This window comes from Alexandromys fortis, unplaced genomic scaffold, assembly GCF_014885135.2.
Source record: "Alexandromys fortis isolate MF-2015 unplaced genomic scaffold, M_Fortis_MF-2015_v1.1 scaffold_376, whole genome shotgun sequence".
Classification (NCBI taxonomy): domain Eukaryota; kingdom Metazoa; phylum Chordata; class Mammalia; order Rodentia; family Cricetidae; genus Alexandromys; species Alexandromys fortis.
The window spans coordinates 116762-137397 of NW_026068259.1; the positions used below are offsets into that span (position 1 = coordinate 116762).

The 20636-nt window shown below is 49.4% G+C and overlaps 2 protein-coding genes across 4 annotated transcripts in view; one reads left to right on the forward strand and one right to left on the reverse strand.

Annotated features, from left to right (window-relative positions):
• Positions 1-2830: 2830 nt before the first annotated feature.
• Pbx4 (PBX homeobox 4) overlaps positions 2831-20636 on the reverse strand; it is a 45120-nt gene continuing 27314 nt past the window's right edge. Inside the window, exons 2-8 of one of the 2 annotated variants that reach the window (XM_050131683.1) lie at positions 20536-20609; positions 12987-13225; positions 12538-12728; positions 10808-10943; positions 7571-7706; positions 7172-7278; positions 2831-3132 (exon numbers count right to left, since the gene is read on the reverse strand). In XM_050131683.1, coding sequence (XP_049987640.1) covers positions 3040-3132; positions 7172-7278; positions 7571-7706; positions 10808-10943; positions 12538-12728; positions 12987-13225; positions 20536-20609 — 976 coding nt within the window. In that variant the 3' untranslated portion in view covers positions 2831-3039. Of the gene's footprint in view, positions 3133-7171; positions 7279-7570; positions 7707-10807; positions 10944-12537; positions 12729-12986; positions 13226-20535; positions 20610-20636 lie in introns of those variants that run through there. The other variant, XM_050131682.1, reaches the window with a different exon arrangement.
• LOC126494358 (zinc finger protein 14-like) overlaps positions 18530-20636 on the forward strand; it is a 239788-nt gene continuing 237681 nt past the window's right edge. For both annotated transcript variants that reach the window (XM_050131661.1, XM_050131659.1), the window contains exon 1: positions 18530-18820. The gene's annotated coding sequence lies outside the window, so the exon portion shown is untranslated. The remainder of the gene's footprint in view (positions 18821-20636) is intronic.

A 20636-nucleotide genomic window follows, 5' to 3' on the forward strand; every position in this document is an offset into this window, starting at 1 on the left:
GGAATGTCGCTGGCAGGCCACCTGCTGCAGGGCAGGGCGGCGGCGGCAGCGGCAGGCCTGGTACTGGCGACCTGCGGGTCTGAGAGAACAGGACGCAGCAGCCCACTCTCGCCCCGGCCCCATCTGCTTGCATGGCTCTGCTTTGTGGCCCGAGTCCCCTTTCCTCAGAAAGTGCTGGCTTGCTGACCCTACGGCCTGAAGGGCAGTTCCACCTCCTTGCTTCCACCCTCCCCTCCAACACCTGAGTCTCTGCTAGTTCTCAGCCCCTTCGGGCTCTGCCCAACAGTCATGCTTTACAGTTATCTGTGTATTGGATACTGAAACCATTTTCCTGGCTTCCGCTCACTGGCCTCTCCAGGAAGGCTGTTCCTGTGACCTCCCCACCTCACAGATAGGGAAACTGAGGCTCAGAGGGTTTCCTTCCAGTCTTGAGATTATTCCTGGAGTCTGGCGACTGGATTTCGTTTTTTTGGGTTGACTCCTCCCCCTTGTGGTTAAAGACATAACTGCAGCCTAAGCCTGTGAGGTCCCCAAGGCCTCTGCTGCTTGGTCACCAAGGCTCCCCCCCACTCCCTTCAGCCACAGCAGGGGGCTTGAATGCATTCACGATGGTCATCGTGGAAATTTTTTGTTTTTGTTTGCTTTTCGAGACAGGGTTTCTCTGTAGCTTTGAAGCCTGTCCTGGAACTAACTCTTGTAGACCAGGCTGGCCTTGAGCTCATAGAGATCTGCCTGCCTCTGCCTCCCGAGTGCTGGGATTAAAGGCGTGTGCCCCCACCGCCGGCCATAATAGAAATTCTTGAAGGTAAAACCTACCCCCTCCAGTAAGCCCCAGGTCCTCTCCCTACTCATTCTTGCTGAGTTTCCCCAGCAGCACTGTTAGAGACCCTTGCCTCTTCAGGTCTCTGCCTAGATCCCCCAGTGAAGAGCTGGAGGCATGAGTTCTTGTGTAACAAGCCAAAAAATTTGGTAGAGGAAGAGAGGTGGGGACCCCTGAACTTTGGCCCTTCCTGTTTATTATCACCCCAAACAACCTGAGGCTTGGGAGTATAGGTCAGAGGTTTTACCTGAGGGGATCCTCTGGGGAGGTCGGACCATGCATGGTTGGGGAATTGAGAGGTGATAGGTCAGCTGCTGTCCTACTTCCATCCACCAGAGGGCGCTCTGTCTACAGCCTGGAAGCCTGGAGACCCCAAGGTCTGTGCAACCTGAGGAGGTCCCTGAGTGGATTTCAGACGGGATGCAGTTCTTCGTTCACATTTAGAGTATTTGCTAAGCAGCTCCCTTCTCCCTCTTCTGCGATATTGCATATAATTTGCACGATTCACCTAATTTGTATATGTTTTGCATCTTGTTTGCATGGCTCTTCTCAGATCTCCCTTCCTTGAGCCAGTTTTCCTGAGGAATTCTATCTCACTGAGTTCTCCTTCAGAGGCCAAGAGAACTTAGGATCGGCAGGGCTCACAGGGACTGTGGTGATTAGTAAAAACAGAGACAGACATCGGGGCTCAACCTCAAGGTCAGAAAAGCAAAGCAGTCAGCCACTGGCTCTGATCTCTCCCTCAGTCTGAAATGGCGATCCTGCCTCCAGGGATCTCAGAATGAGACTGTGTCTGAGAGCTGCCTCCTCCTGTCTTACATTTCTCTCTAGGGCTGGGATTAAAGGGTTGTGTCACCGCTGCCTGGTCTGTAAGGCTGACCAGTGGGGCTGTTTTACTCTCTGCTCCTCAGGCAGTCTTTCTTTATTAAAACACAAATGAACTATCTATCACTACATCGTGGAGCTTCAAATGGAGGACTGCCCATAGCTCTCGCCAGGCTTCTGGGAAGGCGACACTCTTTACCACCTATTCGTGTGCCTCACCTTACCCAGAGAAGCTTCCAGAATCTGGGTTTTCTCCATGCAGCCTGAGAGTGGCTGGGAAGGTACTTAGTACAAGGCTGTGCACCAAAGGGTGTGGAGGGTGGCGGTGCACCCTCCTTCAGGCCCTGCACCTTCCTCAATGACATATGACTTGGCCGTGGAAAACAGTGAGGCTTTGGGAAATGGAAGGATGGATCAGTGGTTAAGGACACTGGCTGCAGCCAGGTGGGCAGTGGCACACACACCTTTAATCCCACTTTCCGGAGGCAGAGGAAGAAAAATCTTTGAGTTCGAGGCCAGCCTGGTCTACAGAGCGACCTCTAGGACAGCCAGGGTTACACAGAGAAACCCAGTCTGGAAGCCACCCCCCCCCACACCATAAAAAATGAATCTCTGATCCATTCTATAATGCAGCAAAACCTAAAATACACCCATGACGGGAGCTAGAGAGAAGGGCACGTGGGGTGGCTCCACTGACACCAACGGCTGAATCCAGATGAGGGGCTGGGGAAGTGAGCTGGGGTCAGTCACTGTGGTGAGTGAGAGTGGCCATCCTCAGTCCTCAGGATCAATAGAGCACAGCACATGGGCAGGTAGTGGCAGAATGCAGCTGGCTAGGTCCCAGAGATAAAGATGGTCCCCATTTGTCATGGGGTCCTCCTAGGATGTAGACAAAAGAAGCACTTGGTCACTGTTGTGAGGGTGGGGTCAGGGATACTGATCGACAAGGGACAGGCCAGATGAAGGCTGTGAGAAGGGACAAGGAAGGCTTCAGGGGGTAGAGGGCCATGGTCAGAAGCTCAGCACCCCAACATCTTTTTTTAGCAGAAACAAACAAATACAAACCAGTTCTGACTGGAGCAGGGACCATGCCACTGCACCCAGGAAGTGTTAGAGTTGGTGATGGCATCAAGGTTGCCACCTGTCACCTAGACAAGCCCAGATTGAAAACACTGGAAGTCAAAATGCAGACAAGTCAAAAACTTTAATGGAGTGGCTTGGAAGGAAGCCTGAGACGAATGATCCACAATAAACCAACAAATTGTTGGTTAAAATAATTGTGCCAAGGTGGAGGTGAGCAGCCAGGCCAAGGGTATCGCCACAGCCAGGGCTTCTGAGGTAATTGGCAGAATACAGGGCCAGTCACTCATGGCACCCAACCAGGGTCCCAAAACTTAATTAGACACATCTGAGTTGAAGCTGCCAGAATCTCCAGCAGGTGGTGAGGCTGACTGTGGAGTGGTGGCCCTCTGCCAGCTTCCGTGGGCCTGGAAAGGAAGCGTGAGAGTGAGAACACGTGACATCCTAGTCCTTGATCCCCAAGGACACTTACAACTTCTTACCACACGAGTTCCAGAAAGAGCTGGGCACTGAGCCCCTACCCCTCCATGAAATGCCTCAAGGGATGTCAGAACCAAGAGTCTAGCCACAGCGGCCTCTGAGAGAGCCATGGCTCATGGGTGACCAGAGCCCTTCCTCACAGTGGGGCTCATCTGTCTGAGGACAGCTGGATAGGTGTGCTGAGCTAGGGACACCGTGCTCACACACAGTACCAAGCAGAGCAGGTGTGGCAGGCATGTGCTGAAAGCAGTAGGGAATGGACGGCGACCATGCTGCTAGAGTGACCTCCAAGAGGAGCCACGTGAACAGGGGAAGTGTTGACTTGGGCCTGGCATGATGGTGTATTACTTTAATCTCAGCCTTCAGGAGGAAGAGTCAGGAGGACCTCTGTGAACTTGAGAATATCCTGGTCTACATAGTGAGTTTCAGGAAGTCAGGGTTATGGAGAGACCCTGTCACAAACAAACAAACAAACAAACAAAGGATCTGCCTGGATCATATTTTAGCTGAAAATTAAAGGAGGATCTGTGGGAGTCCCCTGTATACTGTGAATAAAGAAACTGCCTTGGCCTGTTGACAGGGCAGAACTTAGATAGGTGGGGAAAACTAAACTGAATGCTGGGAGGAAGGAGGTGGAGTCAAGGAGAAGCCATGGAGCCCCACTGGACACCAACGCCAGAACTTTACCCACTAAACCACAGCCTCGTGACAATACACAGATTACTAGAAATGGGTTAAATTAAGATATAAGAGTTAGCCAATAAGAAGCCAATAAGAGTTAGCCAATAAGAGTTAGCCAATAAGAGTTAGCCAATAAGAAGCCAATAAGAGTTAGCCAATAAGAAGCTAGAGCTGCTTGGGCCAAGCAGTGATTTAATTAATAGTTTTCTGTGTGATTATTTCGGTTCTGGGCAGCGGGAACCAGCAAGCGGCTCTCTCCTCCAAATCGGCGCCAATGTGGCAAACTAAAATCCACTTAAAAACCTGAGCGAGCTTGAAAAGGAATTCTAGGCACAAAAATACAGAGTTTAACACTGCTTCCTGCTGTTTGCTGGTGGTGTGCCACGGCTCCTTTAAGAGTGGTTTTCCTGATTCAATGGAAGCAGAAAAAAAAGCCATTTTAAAACGACAGCTTCCTGGGTAGTGCTGCCAGCGTGGACTCTCCCTCTTTCTGGAGGTCCGGCTACCGAACATTTGACTGGGGTCCGTGAACAGACTGCAGCACAGACTGGCTGTGGGGCTGTGAGCATGGCCCTCAGAGGCAGCAAACAGCTCCACAGTGCTGGACTGGGCAGGGCAAGCAGGCGGTGCCATATTTCCCCTAGCAATGCAGCAGCTTAAGTTCATAAGAAGCGCTTAGCATTTTAAGAAGCGCTCCTGGACAGTAAAGAATTACAGATACACAATAGGACACATTCAGACATAAAAGACCTCTAAATGGGTCACAGTGTTGGATGAGTGTACATAGGCTTGGGAGAGAGAAAAAAAAGAATACAGAGAATTATAAAAAGTAAATGGTTTTTTAAAAAATAAAAGTCTTTAAAGAGACAGAGTACAGACAGTCATAAATTAAAGGAACAAAGATAATAAAAAAATTAACTTGTAGAAAAAGTAATAAAGTAAAAACAAGCCACATAAAGATGGAAAATTCACAGAGTCTGGATTATGTATATTATTGTGTTATCTTTGACTTTTTTGACTGCAGAGAGATATTTGATTCTGGAGACTGCTAAGCTAAGCTAACATATATGTTTCAAAGGTATTTTGAATTCAAAATTTGAGTCTAAGGATATTTTGCTTTGGAAAAGAGGGTCGGTCTTTTTTTGTTTCCACAGAGGATGAGAACCTATGCATTGCTTCCAGATTAATATGGTTTGATGGACCAAGACTCCCTGAAAGGTCACCATGAACATCCTAAAAAAAAATCATTTCACTCAATAAACAGCAGGGAGCAGTTTGGAGAAAACTACACCCATATTCCCAAATATTGTTTATAAAAGTTTATTTACATTTAAAGAAGGATGTGCTATAGAGATTTGCATTGGTATGGATCTTAGTTTATTGATACAAATTTAAGGTCAATTTTGTTATACTGTGTATATGTATTTCTGATTTTGATTAAGGTATGTTTGTACAGCTTATTTAAAAAAGTAATGTATAAGTAAGAAATAAGGTCAATAGATAGTCATCTGTAATAGTCAAGCTTGTGGTCATGTTAGTCAGATTTTCTAGATGTACAGAGATGTATTTCAAATAGATATTCTTCAGACCTTTCAAAGACTACAGAATATGGCATTTAAAATATTTAAGAATTTAGGACTTTTCATGATGGTGAGACACATATGCTCCTGGCAGCACCAGTAACTTTAAGAGGAAGATGGACATCAAAGAGGCTCCTTATGGAGTTTGCTAGCCATTCGGGCAAGAAACTTCTCTTGCCTGGGTTACTTGATGAATTGGACATGCAGGACCTGCAGAGAAATGACTGCTGAATTTGCCTAAAGATGAGATGATCCTTTGGAGTTCCTGCTTCATGAATGAGTCTGCGAGACATTCTGCAGGACACAGAAGAAAGCAACTGGTGGACTTTGCCATTGCAAGGCAGAACAGATCTTCAAATTTCCTGCTTCATGCATAGTATGGATACTATTGACCTGCAGGCTAAAGATGGATGCCCCAGTGGTACAGAAGAACTTTGGGTGACTGTCCAGGCAGCAAGATGTCTCTGTCAATTCTAGAGTTTTAGAAGCTGCTTACAATGTACTTCCTGTTTACTTAGGTAATATTATATCCTTCTGGAGTCTTTGATGGAGTTGAAGAATTTATAGTTATAGTTTTCCTTAGTTATTATAAAAGATAAAGTAGATATGTAATTTTACTATGTTAAAGTTAAAACTTTTATTTAAACAGAAAAGGGGAGGTGATGTGGGAGTCCCCTCTGTGTGCTGTGATTACCATTAATGAATAAAGAAACTGCCTTGGCCTGTTGATAGGGCAGAACTTAGATAGGCAGAGAAAACTAAATGCTGGAAGAAAGGAGGTAGAGTCAAAGAGAAGCCATGTAGCCCCACTGGACATCGACGCCAGAACTTTACCCAGTAAACCACAGCCTCGTGACAATACATAGATTACTAGAAATGGGTTAAATTAATATAAGAGTTAGCCAATAAGAAGCTAGAGCTAATAGGCCAAGCAGTGATTTAAATAATATGGTTTCTGTGTGATTATTTCAGGTCTGAGCTACCTACCAAGCTGCCGGGAACCAACAAGTGGCCTCCCTCCAACAAGGCTCAGGTGGGATGCTCCACTCAGTGGTATGATTGACAACCAGGTGTGCTGGTTCAGGGAAGGGCAGGTTATTGTCTCGCTCTAATTCCTCCCTCACCCCTGCCGGCCAGTTCTGTTGAGGAACACCTTAGCTCCAGGTATGTAAGCAGGCCCAGACTGCTTTGCAGCTTGCAGCTTGTGTTAGGCTGGGACTCATGGTGGTGTCAGGCAGGGCAAGAGTCAGCCAGGCCTGCCACTGTCCTGAGCTCCAGGGTTGGTTCTGAGGGGGCTTCTGGGAAGCCCATGGGACTCATGGGGCCATGGCCAGTACCACCACGCCAGGCTTCACTCTGCTTATGTGGTGCACTCACAAGTCCTTGAGGGGAGGCTTCAGCCAGACCCTCAGGACAGACTGGGAGGTTACAGGGCCTAAAAAGGACTCAGGGACACTCCGAGACAAAGCTCTTGAGGCTCTTGACTGTCTAGACCCCAGTTACCAAACCACAGCCTGGCAGATGCTGCCCTTCCAGGGTGAAACCCCCCCCCCCCAGGTCTCCAGTCCCTAGTGACAGGTAGGTCTAAGTCCAGATGTTAGATGACCCCACTTTTCCTTGGGGTCTTCTTTCCGAGAGAGGCATCAGGGTTCTTCCACTTCCTCAAAGCTCCAGATGGGTCTACGGGTGGCTGCAGCTGACTCACCGGGGGCTGGAGGTAGACTCCCCCAGGTGGGGGCTGAAGGAAGGCCAGGGTCTGCAGGGTGAGAACCATGTCACCTCCACTGGTCAGGGGAAAGGGGCCACAGGAACCTATGAGAAGTAGGTGGAGTCAGGCCAGCGTGGTGGGGTGGGGGATGATGGGGTGGGGGTGGGGTGGGAATCACAGCAGAAGGTGGGCCAGCAGTCATAGGGATTTCTGGGTGGCCATTGCCCAGGCCCTCATCACAAAAGAGTCTAGATCTGACTCCCTGGAGCATCTAACTGCCTGCTCATCCCCCAGGCCTGTGTGGGTGGCAGTGGCCCTAGAGGTTAAGAGGACGCTCTCGTAAGAGCGCTTACAGAAAAGAGAGCTTACAGTCGAGGAGGGCCATGGCCTTGTCACCTGGGCTGGGCTGTCCCCCTGGGCCCTGGGCCTTGGTGGCTGTGGATGTTTTCTCAGTGTACATGGTGGCCTCTTCCTGAAACTTCCCTGTGTTCTTTTTGTACCGGATTCTTTTGTTGCCAAACCAGTTAGAGACCTGGGAATAGATAATGGATGCTGTCCTGGGGTGGGCCATGCTTGCTGGGTGTTGGTGGTGGCTGTGGTGGTGGCACACACCTTTAATACCAGCACTTGGGAGGCAGAGACAGGGGGATCTCTGTGAGTTCAAGGCCAGCTTGGTCTACAGAACAAGTTCTAGAACAGCCAGGGCTACACAGAGAAACCTTGTCTCAAAAAGCCAAAACCATACTAAAACAACAACAAACAAACAAACAAAAAGAAGTTGGGGGCTGGCGAGAAGGCTTACTAGGTAAAGGTGCTTGCTGCCTTAGTTTAACTGAACCTTAGTTCAATTCCTAGGACCCACATGGAGAAAGGAGAGAAACAACTGCAAAAGTTGTCATCCTGCAGTGATAGGCATAAGAATTACCGCATGGGGTACACACACACACACACACACACACACACACAGTTAAAGAAATAAATACATAAATATAAAAATAATAACTATCACTACAATAAAAGACGCTCAGCTTGATGGCTCACACCTGTAATCCTAGAGTGGGGAGGCTGAAGCAGGAGGATTACTGTGAATTCGAGGCCATACTGGGCAACATAATGAGTTCCAGGTCAGGCTGAGCTAGAGTGAGATCTGGTTCAAAACCAAAATATAACCTAACTTAACAAAACAGGAAAGAGGCCCCGAATAACTGCAGTTTCCAGAACAGCATAGCTCTCTGTTGTGAAAGAAGAGTGACCATCTTATTCACAGGCTTGGAAGGTGCTGAGGCTACATCTCATGCTTACTGCTTTTTCTTTGTAAGATTATTTCATATTTTATGAACATGTGTGCTTTGCCTGAGTGTGTGTATATGTATACCATGTGCATGGCTGGTGCCCTAGAGGAGGGAAGAGGGCATTGGTTATCCTGGGACTGGACTCAGATGGTGTGAACTGCATGGTGCTGAGATCTTCCTAGTGCTCTTGAAACTGATCAGCTCTCCAACTCACTTCAAAACTACTTTCTCCTCCTCCTCCCATCTCCTTGTTCCTTCTTTCCTTCATTCCTCTTCTTCCTCCTCTTCTTTTTCTAGACAGAGTCTCTCTGTGTAGCCTTGGCTGACCTCGAAATCACAGAGATCCGCCTGCTTCTGCCTCCCGAGTGCTGGGACCAAAGGGCTGTACCAACAGTCCCAGCCCCAAATTTCCTTTTGGAGACAAGGCTCTGTGTTACTCAGCGCCACTGGGTCCCTGGGTGCAGTGACCTTCCTGCACAGCTGGGACACAGGCTATTTCCTGTACGCAGCTTAGACAGGAGTGGAGTCTCAGTCTGGATGAGTCAGGGGTTTCAGACACTGCTAAGTGGGAACAAAAGGCTTCCCACAGGGAGACCCCACCTCCCTGGAGGAGCAGCTATGGAATCAGTTCTAGGGGTTCCATTTGAAGACTCACCCCTACCCTCAGTTCAGCTCCTTGGTCCATCTCCCCTTGGGTTTCCTCAGCTTGAGGTGATCCTGTCTTGAAGACATCCCTGACATCAATAGAAAACGCCTCCTGCCCTAAAAGTCTCTCCTCCCTCCTGACTTCTCCTGAGGCACACCACACCTCGTAACCAACTCACCTGCACCCCAAATTCAGAACCTCACTTCAACTAATGGCAGGCCACTTTAGTGGGTCCTAATATCTCATGGGTTTGACAAAGTGGGGTGGAGCTTCTAGCATACAACTGTTGTTCTGGGCACTCCTTAGGGCCCATATCATCCAAAAGGAGAGCCCCTGAAACGTGATAAGGCCTTTAAAACCTGTTGACTCTGCTCCTTGGAGGACACAGGGAGCACAGGGGTGAGGGAGTAGGGTTGGGGTGGATCTGCCTGCTTCTCACACTGTCTGTGGTGGTTTGAATACGAATGGTCCACATATACTTCTGTGTTTGAGTGCTTGGCCCACAGGGAGTGACATTATTAGGTCACTTGGAGGAAGTGTGTCATTGTGGGTGGTTTTGAGGTCTCAGATGCTCAAGCTAGGCCTAGTGTGACATTCATGTCTGCTAGCTCCTTCTCCAGCACCATGTCTACCTACATGCTCTCACACTTCCCACCGTGATAGCTGAAATGGACACACCCTCTAAACTGTAAGCAGCCCCAGGAAAAAGTTCTCTCTTAGAGAAGTTGCAGCAGCCGTGGTGCCTCTTCACAGCAGTGAATGGTGTTGGTCTACTACAATGTCCCTGCTGCCCAAGCAGCAAGCCAGGCTTACACGTCAAGCAGAGGTGCAGGTCCTTCCCTTGGCTCTGGTCTTGCTCTGAGGACACTACAGCAACCCCATTAAAAACAGTTGTGCCTGGGTCCTCTGCGTGACCCTGGGCCACTGGCACAGAGACTTGAGCAGCCTGGGTTAAGGGCTGAGGATGATACCTAAGGGGGTACACAACCTTTCCAATGGTGAAGCAAGGAGGACCAGGGCATGTCTGAGGGCTGTGGTGACGAATGTGCCAGTGGCCTTCGTTCCTGGCGTGACAGAGACAGGGTAGCTGTGCCTGTGTGGCCTGTGGCCTTGCCAGACCTGCCTCTGCAGTCATACTGCCTACACTGCCTGCCTGCTGCCTAAGCTCACCCGCAAGGCTTCACGAATGTTCTCTCGGCATGCTGGCCTTTGCTCATGCTCTCCTTTGCCTCCAATTCCAAGAAAGACAATGGTGGTCAAGTGCCAAGCCACAGAGACAGGAATCACTCCACCACACAACCCAAGGGAACTCACGCCACACATCGCTCCTGCAGCAAGCACATGGCTCTATAGAGCCTCGAACTCATACCAGCACCAGAGACTCCACATCTTGCCATGGTGCTCTCATATCTTCCTCCCAGGAGAGAGAGCAGAGTCCCCACCAATGTTCTAATTCTCAGTGCAAGCCATGCCAGGCTGACACACATGGCCAGTGCCACACATTATGTAACTTCTCTGAGTCCTCCCATACATTAAGTAACTTCCCCAAGGAGTGCTCCCACAATTAGGTAACTTCCTCAGGAGTCCTCCCCCCATATTAAATAATGTCCCCAGGAGTCCTCCCTCGACATTAGGTAATGTCATCTAAAGTCTTCCTCATAAGACTTATCTTCTTCCAGGGGCAGGAAGGCTCACCTGGGACACCGTGATACCGCCCTTCCTGGCCAGTTCTTCTTTGGTCTCTTCGCTGGGGTAAGGGTTGCTCAAATGGGAGTAGAAATATTCATTCAGCACTTCAGTGGCCTGCTTGCTGAAGTTCCGCCGCTTCCGCCTGCAGACAGAGAGCCTCTGTCTGCGGTGTTTGCCATGGCCCTCACATCCATATCTCCTGGCAGTCTATGTGTGTGTGCGCGCGCGTGCGCGTGTGTATGCATGTGAAGGCCAAGGTTGATGTCCTGTGCCCTCCTCTGTCACTCTCCACTAGTCTCTCACTGATCTGGCTGGACTGGCGGATCAGCAAGCCCCGGGGATCCGCCCATCTCCACATTTTCAGTGCCTAGCTGCAGCAGCTTTATTAGTATATGTGTGTGTGTGCCTGTGTATGTGTGTCTGTCTATGTGTCTGTCTGTGTGCCTGTGTATGTGTGTCTGTCTGTGTGCCTGTGTATGTGTGCCTGTCTGTGTGTCTGTCTGTGTATGTGTGTCTGTCTGTGTGTCTGTGTATGTGTGTCTGTGTATGTGTGTTTGTGTGTGCCTGTCTGTGTGTTTGTGTGTGCCTGTCTGTGTGTGTGTGTGCCTGTGTCTGTGTGTGTCTGTGCAGATAGGGAGAGGTCAGGAGACAACTTTTTGGCAGTTGGTTCCCCCTGTCCATCATGGCTTCTGGTGTGGAGAACCAGACCAATCCAAGACTTTCTCAGAGACCCTGATGAAAGAACAAAGGGAACAATAAATAGTTCCGTGTCCTTGTCCAGGAGTGGACTTGGAAATGCCAATCTGATGCTGGAGTCAAGGTGGCAGCTTCTGGTGACACACTATTTCCTCTTGGGCTTTGGTTAATTAAGCATCTGTCTGAGGTGTCCCATGTTCCCTTTGCCAAAACTGTCTGATTTAGCTCTCTGCTAAACCTGGCCATTTCCCCCCTGTGAACAGTATACAGGAGGCTACACTTCTTAAGAAACCAGTTTAGCCCAAGTACCACTTAAGCAAGGCCTCCTGGTCCCAGCCATTGCTTGTCACTCCTCTGCCGCTCTCACACTTGACAGCTTCTCATCATCCTGGGAATCTAACTCAGGTCTCGAGACTCTTGCAACAAGTTCTTTTACCCATGGAGTCATCTTGCTGGCCCACACCTGCTTGTTATGCGGGTGTTAGGTTCACAGAACTAGGTCTTTCTGTTTGCACGGCCAACACCTTACTGGCTGAGCCACCTCTCGTTCCTGATCTTCTGCAGTTTTGAGAACAGCCACGCGGGGCTCCAGAGACGCCACAGTGGGTGATGGGCACCTGAGTCTGAGCCATATTTGTCAGCGGCTGCAGTGCTCCTGTGGCAAGACGGGCAGCACACAGAACACTCCAGCCTGTCCAGCCTGGCATCCACAGTGGGAAGCATCAGACATTGTGAGAGCTGAAGACCAATACCCGAGGTTGTCTTCTGACGCCCACGTTGGGCCATTCACACACAGGTTAAAACAAACCAGCAGTTAGTACTTTGGGTCTTCTCCCAGGGAAGGTGTGTGAGGCCTGGCTGGAGAACCTCTGCATGGATTTAAATCCAAGACAGGGCTGGGGTGGGGCTCAGTGGTAGGGAGAACAAAGTCCCCAGTTCAATCTTAAAACAGTACAAGGCAGACACCAGAGGTAGCACTGATCCTGCTTAGAAGTCCTAAGAACCAACCCTTGGGGAACCCGGCGGCATGTAGCCCTGACCTGGCATCCAGGAGCCGTGAGCGCAGGGTCATGACAGCCTCACAGGTGCTCTGCTTGAGCTGCCTCTGGATGGCACTGAACTTGCTGTGGATGACACCCACCATGTGCTCCATCTCCTTGGAGGACACAGGCCTCACCCTGCTCTGTTCCCGAAGAAGGTTGGTGACATGTGTGGTGAACTCACGGCAGGCCTGGGATGGGAGAAGATGGGCCAGCCTCTGACTAAGCAGCCGGGGGCAGTAAGCTCCACAGCTGACCACATCTGCCACCCCCACAGCCCACACACAGGTCTGTTTCTGAAGAGTGAGGGAAAGGGCTTTCAGCCGTCTCTGCAGTGACAGACTACAGTGGGCTGTCCCTGCTCTGCCACAGAGGAGGGGGTTAGCGTCCACATCCGACTGTGGCCAGTGCACATTCATATGAGAAACTCTTGCGTGCAGAAAGATCACCTGTTCATACTTCTCTAGCTCAGAGTGGTAAATCTGTCGGATCTGGGACAGCTTGGCCCTGTAGTCTGAGTGCTCAATGCTATTGCCATTTGGACAGCCACCTGGTGTTGCTGTGGTGCCTGCTGCTGCTCCTCGTCCTCTCTTCTCTGGCCTGGACACACCCTCAGCCAGCAGCATATTATCCAGCCTCAGGAGCTGAGCGTCGGGAGGATCCTCTTCCTCATGCCGGATGCTCGTGGCTAGATGAAGAAGACAGGCAGATGAGTTCTCTGCAGAGAAAAGTAGCCAGGGCCAAGTGGCACTGGAACCATGGCTGGGCATCACTTAAAAACATTTGAATTATGTATACATGTGCGCCTGCGTGTGTGCAGATCTCCTAGGAGTCCAGGCTGGGGCATCAGATCCCCATACCCAGCGTCACAGGCAGCTGTAAGCTGCCCAGTCAGTGCAGGTGCTGTGAACTCAACTCAGTCTCTGCAAGAGCAGGAAACACTCTAAACCTCCAAACCATCTCTAGTCCCTTTAATATCACACTGGATCAGAGACACCTAGGAACCTACTGGAACACTGACCCAAATGTCGTCTTCAGGAGCACAGTCCTGGTCATGCAGAGGACGCCAGGACAGTGCAGCACATGTGGCCGGAACCTGACAGCCACGTGAGAACACAGCCAGGGCTGGGTAGGAACGCTGAAGTGCTGGGAGGGGCATTCTGGGCCTGGTGTCAAGAAAAGGCAGGTGCAGGGCTGGTGAGAGGGCTCAGTGGGTAAAGGAGCTTGCGGCCAAGCATGTTGACTTGAAATAGGAGAATCAAATCCTGCAACTCTGAGCTACATGTGCTTCTCCCTGCCCTCCTCCAAAGTAAATAGTGTGAGAAAGTATTAAAGATAAATGGCCTACCACTGGGATTGCACAGTACTGCACTTATGGGCTCTGCTATGTGTCCACGTGTCTATGTCCTCTATGTGTGCACACTTGGGCATGGTCTCTTATAGTGTAAAAGCAGAGGTAAACATACATCTGCTCTCTTGCTTCGGGCTCCTGCTTCCGGCAGCTAGCCTCTGTTCCTGTTCGCGCAGCGGGCTGTTGTCTAGGACAGCAATCTGTAAGTTTTCCCCTTAAATAAATAAGCCTTTTATTATTCATAATTCTGAAGTGCTGTGGGATTGTTTTGTGAGTTATGTCATCTCTAATGTGTCTGTACATGCATATGTCCCTGTGTGTATATGCATGCTTGCATCTGTGTCAGTGTGCATGAGTGTATGTGACCATGTGTCCATGTATGTGTGGAGGGCAGCACACCTATAAAGCAGAAAAGGAAAGGCTTGATCAGGTGCTAGTGACCTGGCTTGTGTCTGTATTTCCTACACCACACACCTCTGGTACAGACATATATCCAGGCAAATACTTATACACATAAAATGAAAAATAAGTCAGGTGATGGTGGGCACACCTTTAAACCTAGCACTTGGGGGCAGAGGCAGGCAGATCTATGAGTTCGAGCCCAGCCTGGTCTACAGAGGGAGTCCCAGGACAGCCAAGGCTACACAGAGAAACCCTGTCTCAAAAATCAAACAAACAAAAGTAAACAGGACTAGAGGGAAGACGCAGCTCGCAGAGGTTCAGTTCTCAGCATCCACAGTGCAGCTCCAATTCCAGGGGATCCAATGCCCTCTTTTGGTTCCTTTGGGTACCAGGCATGTACAAGGTGCACAGACATACATGTACACAAACGCCTATCTCTCAACTTAGAGACCTGTGTCCTGTGTCTCTCATTATGACATACCTTGCCTCTGAATGGAAGGACAGCTCCCTGGCCAGTGGGCTGTGGGCATTAGGTCAGGATAATGGAGAAAATGCTTTTCTTGGTGGAGCAGAACTGAGAATCCCTTGCTCTCCTGCTGGCCTTACTCAAGTCCTGGAAGGGGGGGCCAATGGTGCCCCCAGCTTGCACTTCCCCCTTACTGTGGCATCATGGCTACCCTGCAGTTGTCAGCTCACAGGAGGCTTCAACACTTTCTTTGCTTGAGTACGAATCTGTCATTCCCCCTGCCACACTATAACTGAAAGTATGCCCAGTTCAGCTACCCGAGCCTGTGGCTCGACGGCATGCCCAGCAAGAATGTGTGGCTCAGGCTGAGCCTGCCACCCTCCAGGGGCTACCTGCACGTGAGCCACCAAAAGTCCGGGGTATATAGGGTGAAGACAAGGGTTACAGTGTTCTGGCACACTGATCTGTCCCCATGGGAACTGTCTGACGCACAGGGGTGCCCTGCTGACATGCCCATGCCTGCACCACCTGGTTCCTCCTTCAGCTAAGTGGGTGAAAGGAGCATCAGAAGTGACAGCTTGTCAAGACTACAGCCATGAAAAAGTATCTTCGTGTTTCTGGGTCTCATTTAGCTCAGGCTCACTACGTAGACCCGGCTGACCTTGAACTCCCAAGTCTGCCTGCCTCTCCCATTTTGGGATTACTGGACACTTGGTTATTTTTGAGACAGGGCCTTGGTTTGTAACCCAGGTCAGTCTTGAACTAACTCTTTTTTTCTTTGAGACAGAGTCTCTCTATTATGTAGCTTTGGTTGTCCTGGAGCTCAGTATGTAGACCAGGCTGGCCTCACACTCACAGAGGTCCACCTGCCTCTGTCTCCCTTGTGCTGGGATTAAAGGCGCACCTGGCCAGTCTTGAACTCTTTATTCTCCTGCTTCCACCTCCCCAGGGCAGGGATCAGGTGTGAATATCCATATGACACAAGAGTCTCACAGAGTAAAGGCTGGTCTCCTTGAATGTGCTATGTAGACAACACTGAACTCTTTTTGTTGTTGTTGTTGTTGGTTTTTTGTTTTTGTTTTTTTGAGACAAGGTTTTCCTGTATAGCCAGGGCTGTTCTGGAACCTCCTCTGTAGACCAGGCTGGCCTTGAACTCTAGAGATTTGCCTGCCTCTGCCTCTCAAATGCTGGGCCAGTCTTGAACTCTTGATTCCCCGAGGGCTGGATGACTGTGTGCCAGCATACAAGGCTCCTGAGTGCCAAGCAAGCATTCTACCAGCCGAGCTCCAGCTCCAGTCCAGAAGCCTGGTCTACACAGTGAGACTCTGATGGCCAGGGTTGTATAAGGAGATCCAGCTCAAAACAATATCAAAACTACAAGGTGATGGTGCACATCTTTAATCCCAGCCCTCGAAGGCAGAGGCCAGCCTGGTCTACAGAGTGAGTTCCAGGACATCCAGGGCTACAGAGAGAAACCTTGTAATTAATTATACAAACAAGCACCAAGCCCCAGAGGCTATATATCTGAGAACATGGTAACAGGGACAATTTGTTGTGGGCAGTGGGCAGTCCACAAAGGGAGCAGAGGGCACGGGTGGCACAGCATGCCTCAGAATTCAGTGCTGATGGCACAAGGTGAGATGGGTCAACAGGACACACTTTGAGAACACTAAAGAGCATGTGGCTGTCAACTGTACCCAGAGGACAGCCATGTGGCCATGTGTGGGGGTAGGATGCTAAGTCCTCTCAGCTCACAAGCCTTGGGGCTCATGTGCATGTCGGACCACCACACAACACTGAAGCAGCAGCGCCACTGGCAGTGCAGGGCGCTCTGCTTGAAGCCAAGGAGCTGTCACCAAGAAGATGTAGGTCAGGGGCCTAAGAAAGCCTACCTTCCATGCTCTCATTTTCTGGGGCCCACATTATCTGCTCCTCAGAATTAGATAAACAGACTGGAGGAGCTGAGGAGATGAGGACATGAATTTGATTCCCAACAACTACATAAAAAACCCAAGGACCGTCCCTGCAATTCAAGCGCAGGAGAGACAGGAAGGGCCTGCTGGCCAGCCAGTCTAGTCCAGTTAGGGAGCTCCAGTTCCAATGAGAGACTGCCTCAAACTATAAAATGGAGAGTAATAGAAAAAGACATTGTGACACTAACCTTGGCTTCCACATATAACATGTGTACATATGTACTTACACGCTGCATGCACACACACCAGACAGAAAGGAAAGCTGTGTAACACTTACATTGAGGGTGGTGGAACGCCCACAGATACTCCTGAGATCTATGTTCTGAGAGGCCCCACAGAAGCAGCAATGCTCCATCAGCAATGACATGTACATCCCCATGACCATCCCCAATGGTTCTCTGCACACAGGTGCAGCTGGGCTGAGAGAGGATGTGAGGTAGAGAACCTTCTGGCAGTAAAGAAGAATGCCTTCAGAGGTAGAGAGATAGTAGTCATAGGCCAGCTCTAAGGGCTCCCACTTCCCACATCAACATGAGTGACACCTGTAGCCAACCCTGACACAACAGGACTGAGACTCACTGAGATGTCCCCGCCTTGCTTTGGGGACAACTCTTTTAGTGCCAGGGCCCAGCCTGATAACTGCAGCTCTCACCCCTCAGTGAAGAGATAGCATTATAAAAAGCTGGTCAAATGAAGAGAACACTGATCAAAAGGTGTCCAGCCCAACTGACACAGAACCCCACACTGAAGAACAAGGGTAGATTGTAAGAGCCAGGAGACCAGGAAGCCTTCCTGTAGAATGTGTGTCCTACAAAGAACAGGGAAGCCTCACCTATGAGACCATGATAATATGGCTGCTTAAACAGGACTTTACCAATAGATGTGTTAACGTGTGGAGATCCCACAGGATCCCAACCCTAGATGAAGAACGACACGCAGTCAACCGTTGAGAGATAGGTAGACAGACAGACACACACACTCTCTCTCTCACAATGATTTGAAGACATCATGAATTTGAGAGAGGAGGATGAGTGCACAGGAAGGGTGGAGGAGAGGGAGGAGAAAATGATGAAATTGCATTCTAATTTTAAAACTTAATTTTTTTTCCTGAGACAGGGTTTCTCTGTGTAACCCTGGCTGTCCTGGATTTTGCTCTGTAGACCAGGCTAGCCTCAAACTCACAGAGATCACAAAGATCCGCCTCCCAAGTGCTGGGATTAAAGGCGTGTGCGACCACCACCCGGCTTGGTTCAGGCTGTTGTGTCTGAGCACAGAGCCCACAGCTAGCAATGCTGATTTGGGAAGGGGAGACACTCCCTCTCTACAGCCCAGAGTCACTGCTGCCACCAAGCTTTTCCACGATAGACTGTGTCCCCTTAAAACAGGTCAAACGTGGTCCAGTCATTCCCAGTCACTGTGGAGGATATGTCTCACCAAGAAAATTAAAAACTCCAGTGCCTACTGTACAAAACCATACTATTCTGGATGACAGAATAGACATTTCCTGCCTGAACTGACCATAGGACTGTGCTGCCCTGCTTGGCTTTTTCTTTGCACATGTATGTGTATATAGAATATGTACAATGTGTGTCGGTACACTTTCATCTGTGTGTGTAGATCCATGGTTAGCATCAATACTTTCCTTGATATATGTATATTGGTGTTTTACCTACACACATGTCTATGTACATGAGATCTGCCTGCTTGCAAGTATTGTGTATGTAGTTCATTTAAAATGTAATGTATAATTAGGAAATATAGGTTGTTAATGGATAATAGTCAAGCTTGTAGTCATGTTAGTTAGATTTTCTAGATACATAAAGATATATTTCAGTTAGATAGGCATTCTTCATATCTTTCAAAGACTGTAGAATATGGCATTTTAAATGTTTTAATAACTTAGGACTTTTCATGACAAGGAGACACGTCTGCTCCTGGCAGCACCAATCTACTTCGAGAGGAAGATGGGCATCGAAGAGGATCCTTATGGAGTTTGATAGCCATTTGGGCAAGAAACTGCTCTTGCCTGGACTGTTGCATAAACTGGACACAGAGAACCCGCAGAGAGAGGACTGCTGAACTTGCCTAAAGGTGAGATGGTCTTTCGGGGTTCCTGATTCATGAAAGAGTCTGCGAGACATTCTGCAGGACACAGCAGAAAATGACTGAACTGTCTTTGAAATTTCCTGCTTCATGGAAATGTCTCTGGATACCATGGGCCTGTAGGCCGAAGATGGATGCCCCAACGGTACAGAGGAACTTTGGGTGACTGTCCAGGCAGCGAGATGTCTCTGTCATTTCTAGAGTTTTCTTATTTCTTGTTTGATAGGTAATATTATATCCTTCTGGAGTCTTTGATGGAATTGAAGAATGAATAGTTATACTTTTCCTTAGTTATGATAAAAGATAAAATAGATATAAATATTATAACTGTAATTCTTACTTGATAACTGTTTTGTGATATATAATGTTACTATGTTAAGTTAAAGCCTTCTTTTTTTGTTTAAACAGAAAAAGGGGAAATGATGGAGGAAGGACATTGGTTAATTATAATAAAGAAACTGCCTCAGCCCTCATAGGACAGAAAATTAGGTAGGCGGAGTAGACAGAAGAGAATTCTGGGAGAAAGAAGCTTAGTGAAGGAGTCGCCATGATTCTCCCGCTCCAGACAGACGCAGGTTAAGATCCTCCCTGGTAAGCCAACTCATGGGCTATACAGAATATTAGAAATGGGTTAGAACAATATGTAAGAGCTAGCCAATAAGAAGCTGGACCTAGCCGGGCCAGGCAGTATTTGAAAGAATACAGTTTCCGTGTAATTATTTCTGGGCATAAGCTAGCCATGCGGGCGGCCGGGTGCCAGGGACGCAGCCCTGCCGCTCCTAATGCAACATTTATTTGTAAGATGGGGCATGCCATCATCACTGGACCCTCACCGAAGCTCCTCTCAGCTTCATGCTGTTGTCCTGAGTCATGGAGATTCTGGGGTTTTGTTCCACAGAACCAGTCCCTTCACACACTCCAGCAGGTCAAAGATGGGGTAGATATTAGAGTGAGCCAACCCAAGGCCCAGGATGTGGGTCTGGGTGGTAGCTGAGCTGATTGATCTGGGCCACTGGGATGGTCCCCATCAGGAGAGGGGCAGGGCCAGCTCTCCTGGGCCCATGCCATCAGGGCCAGCTCTCTTGAGTTTGGTGTGGGCATGGGTGGGGGCAGTTCTCCTGCTGCAGTGACCAGTGAGGGGCTGGACCAGCTCTTCCAGGGCCAATGAAAAGTGGAGCTGGCTCAGCATGGCCCTTGGATTTCAACATGCAATGAAAAGTGGGGCTGGCCCCCTGTGGCAACAGGGCCATGGACATCATCACAGACCCTAACTACACCAGGGCCACAGACCCAGACATGGCCCTTGGCAGCAGCCCAGGCCTGAATATCACTATGGTCCCAGTGTCAGAAAGGCCTTGGACACCAATGTGGTCTCGGGAGGCTGTCCAGATCCCAGGCACCTGTGCAGCTCTTGGTGATAATAGGAGCCATGAACACCAGCTCAGACCCTGGCTGCTGTTGTGCTATGGATCTAGATTTGGCCTATGCAGCAGCCTGGGCCTGGATGACATCATGGCCCTGTGTACCTTCTTAAACACAAGTATTTGCAGAGGCAGAAGACTTCCATGGGGATAACTTTGGACACTTGAATTAGGATAAAATTCTGATGTTTGAATTTTGGAAGGATGGCAGAACCATGTGCTGTGAGGGGCAGACGGGCAGCACATGAGGCTGGAGCCAGACAGAGTCCTGGAGCAGCCTACCTGTCTTCTCCTTGATCTCGCAGAGCACGCTGAAGAGGGCAGACTTCATCCGATGGCAGTTTAGGGCATGCTTTCTGAAAGGCAGCAGAGGCATGGTGAGA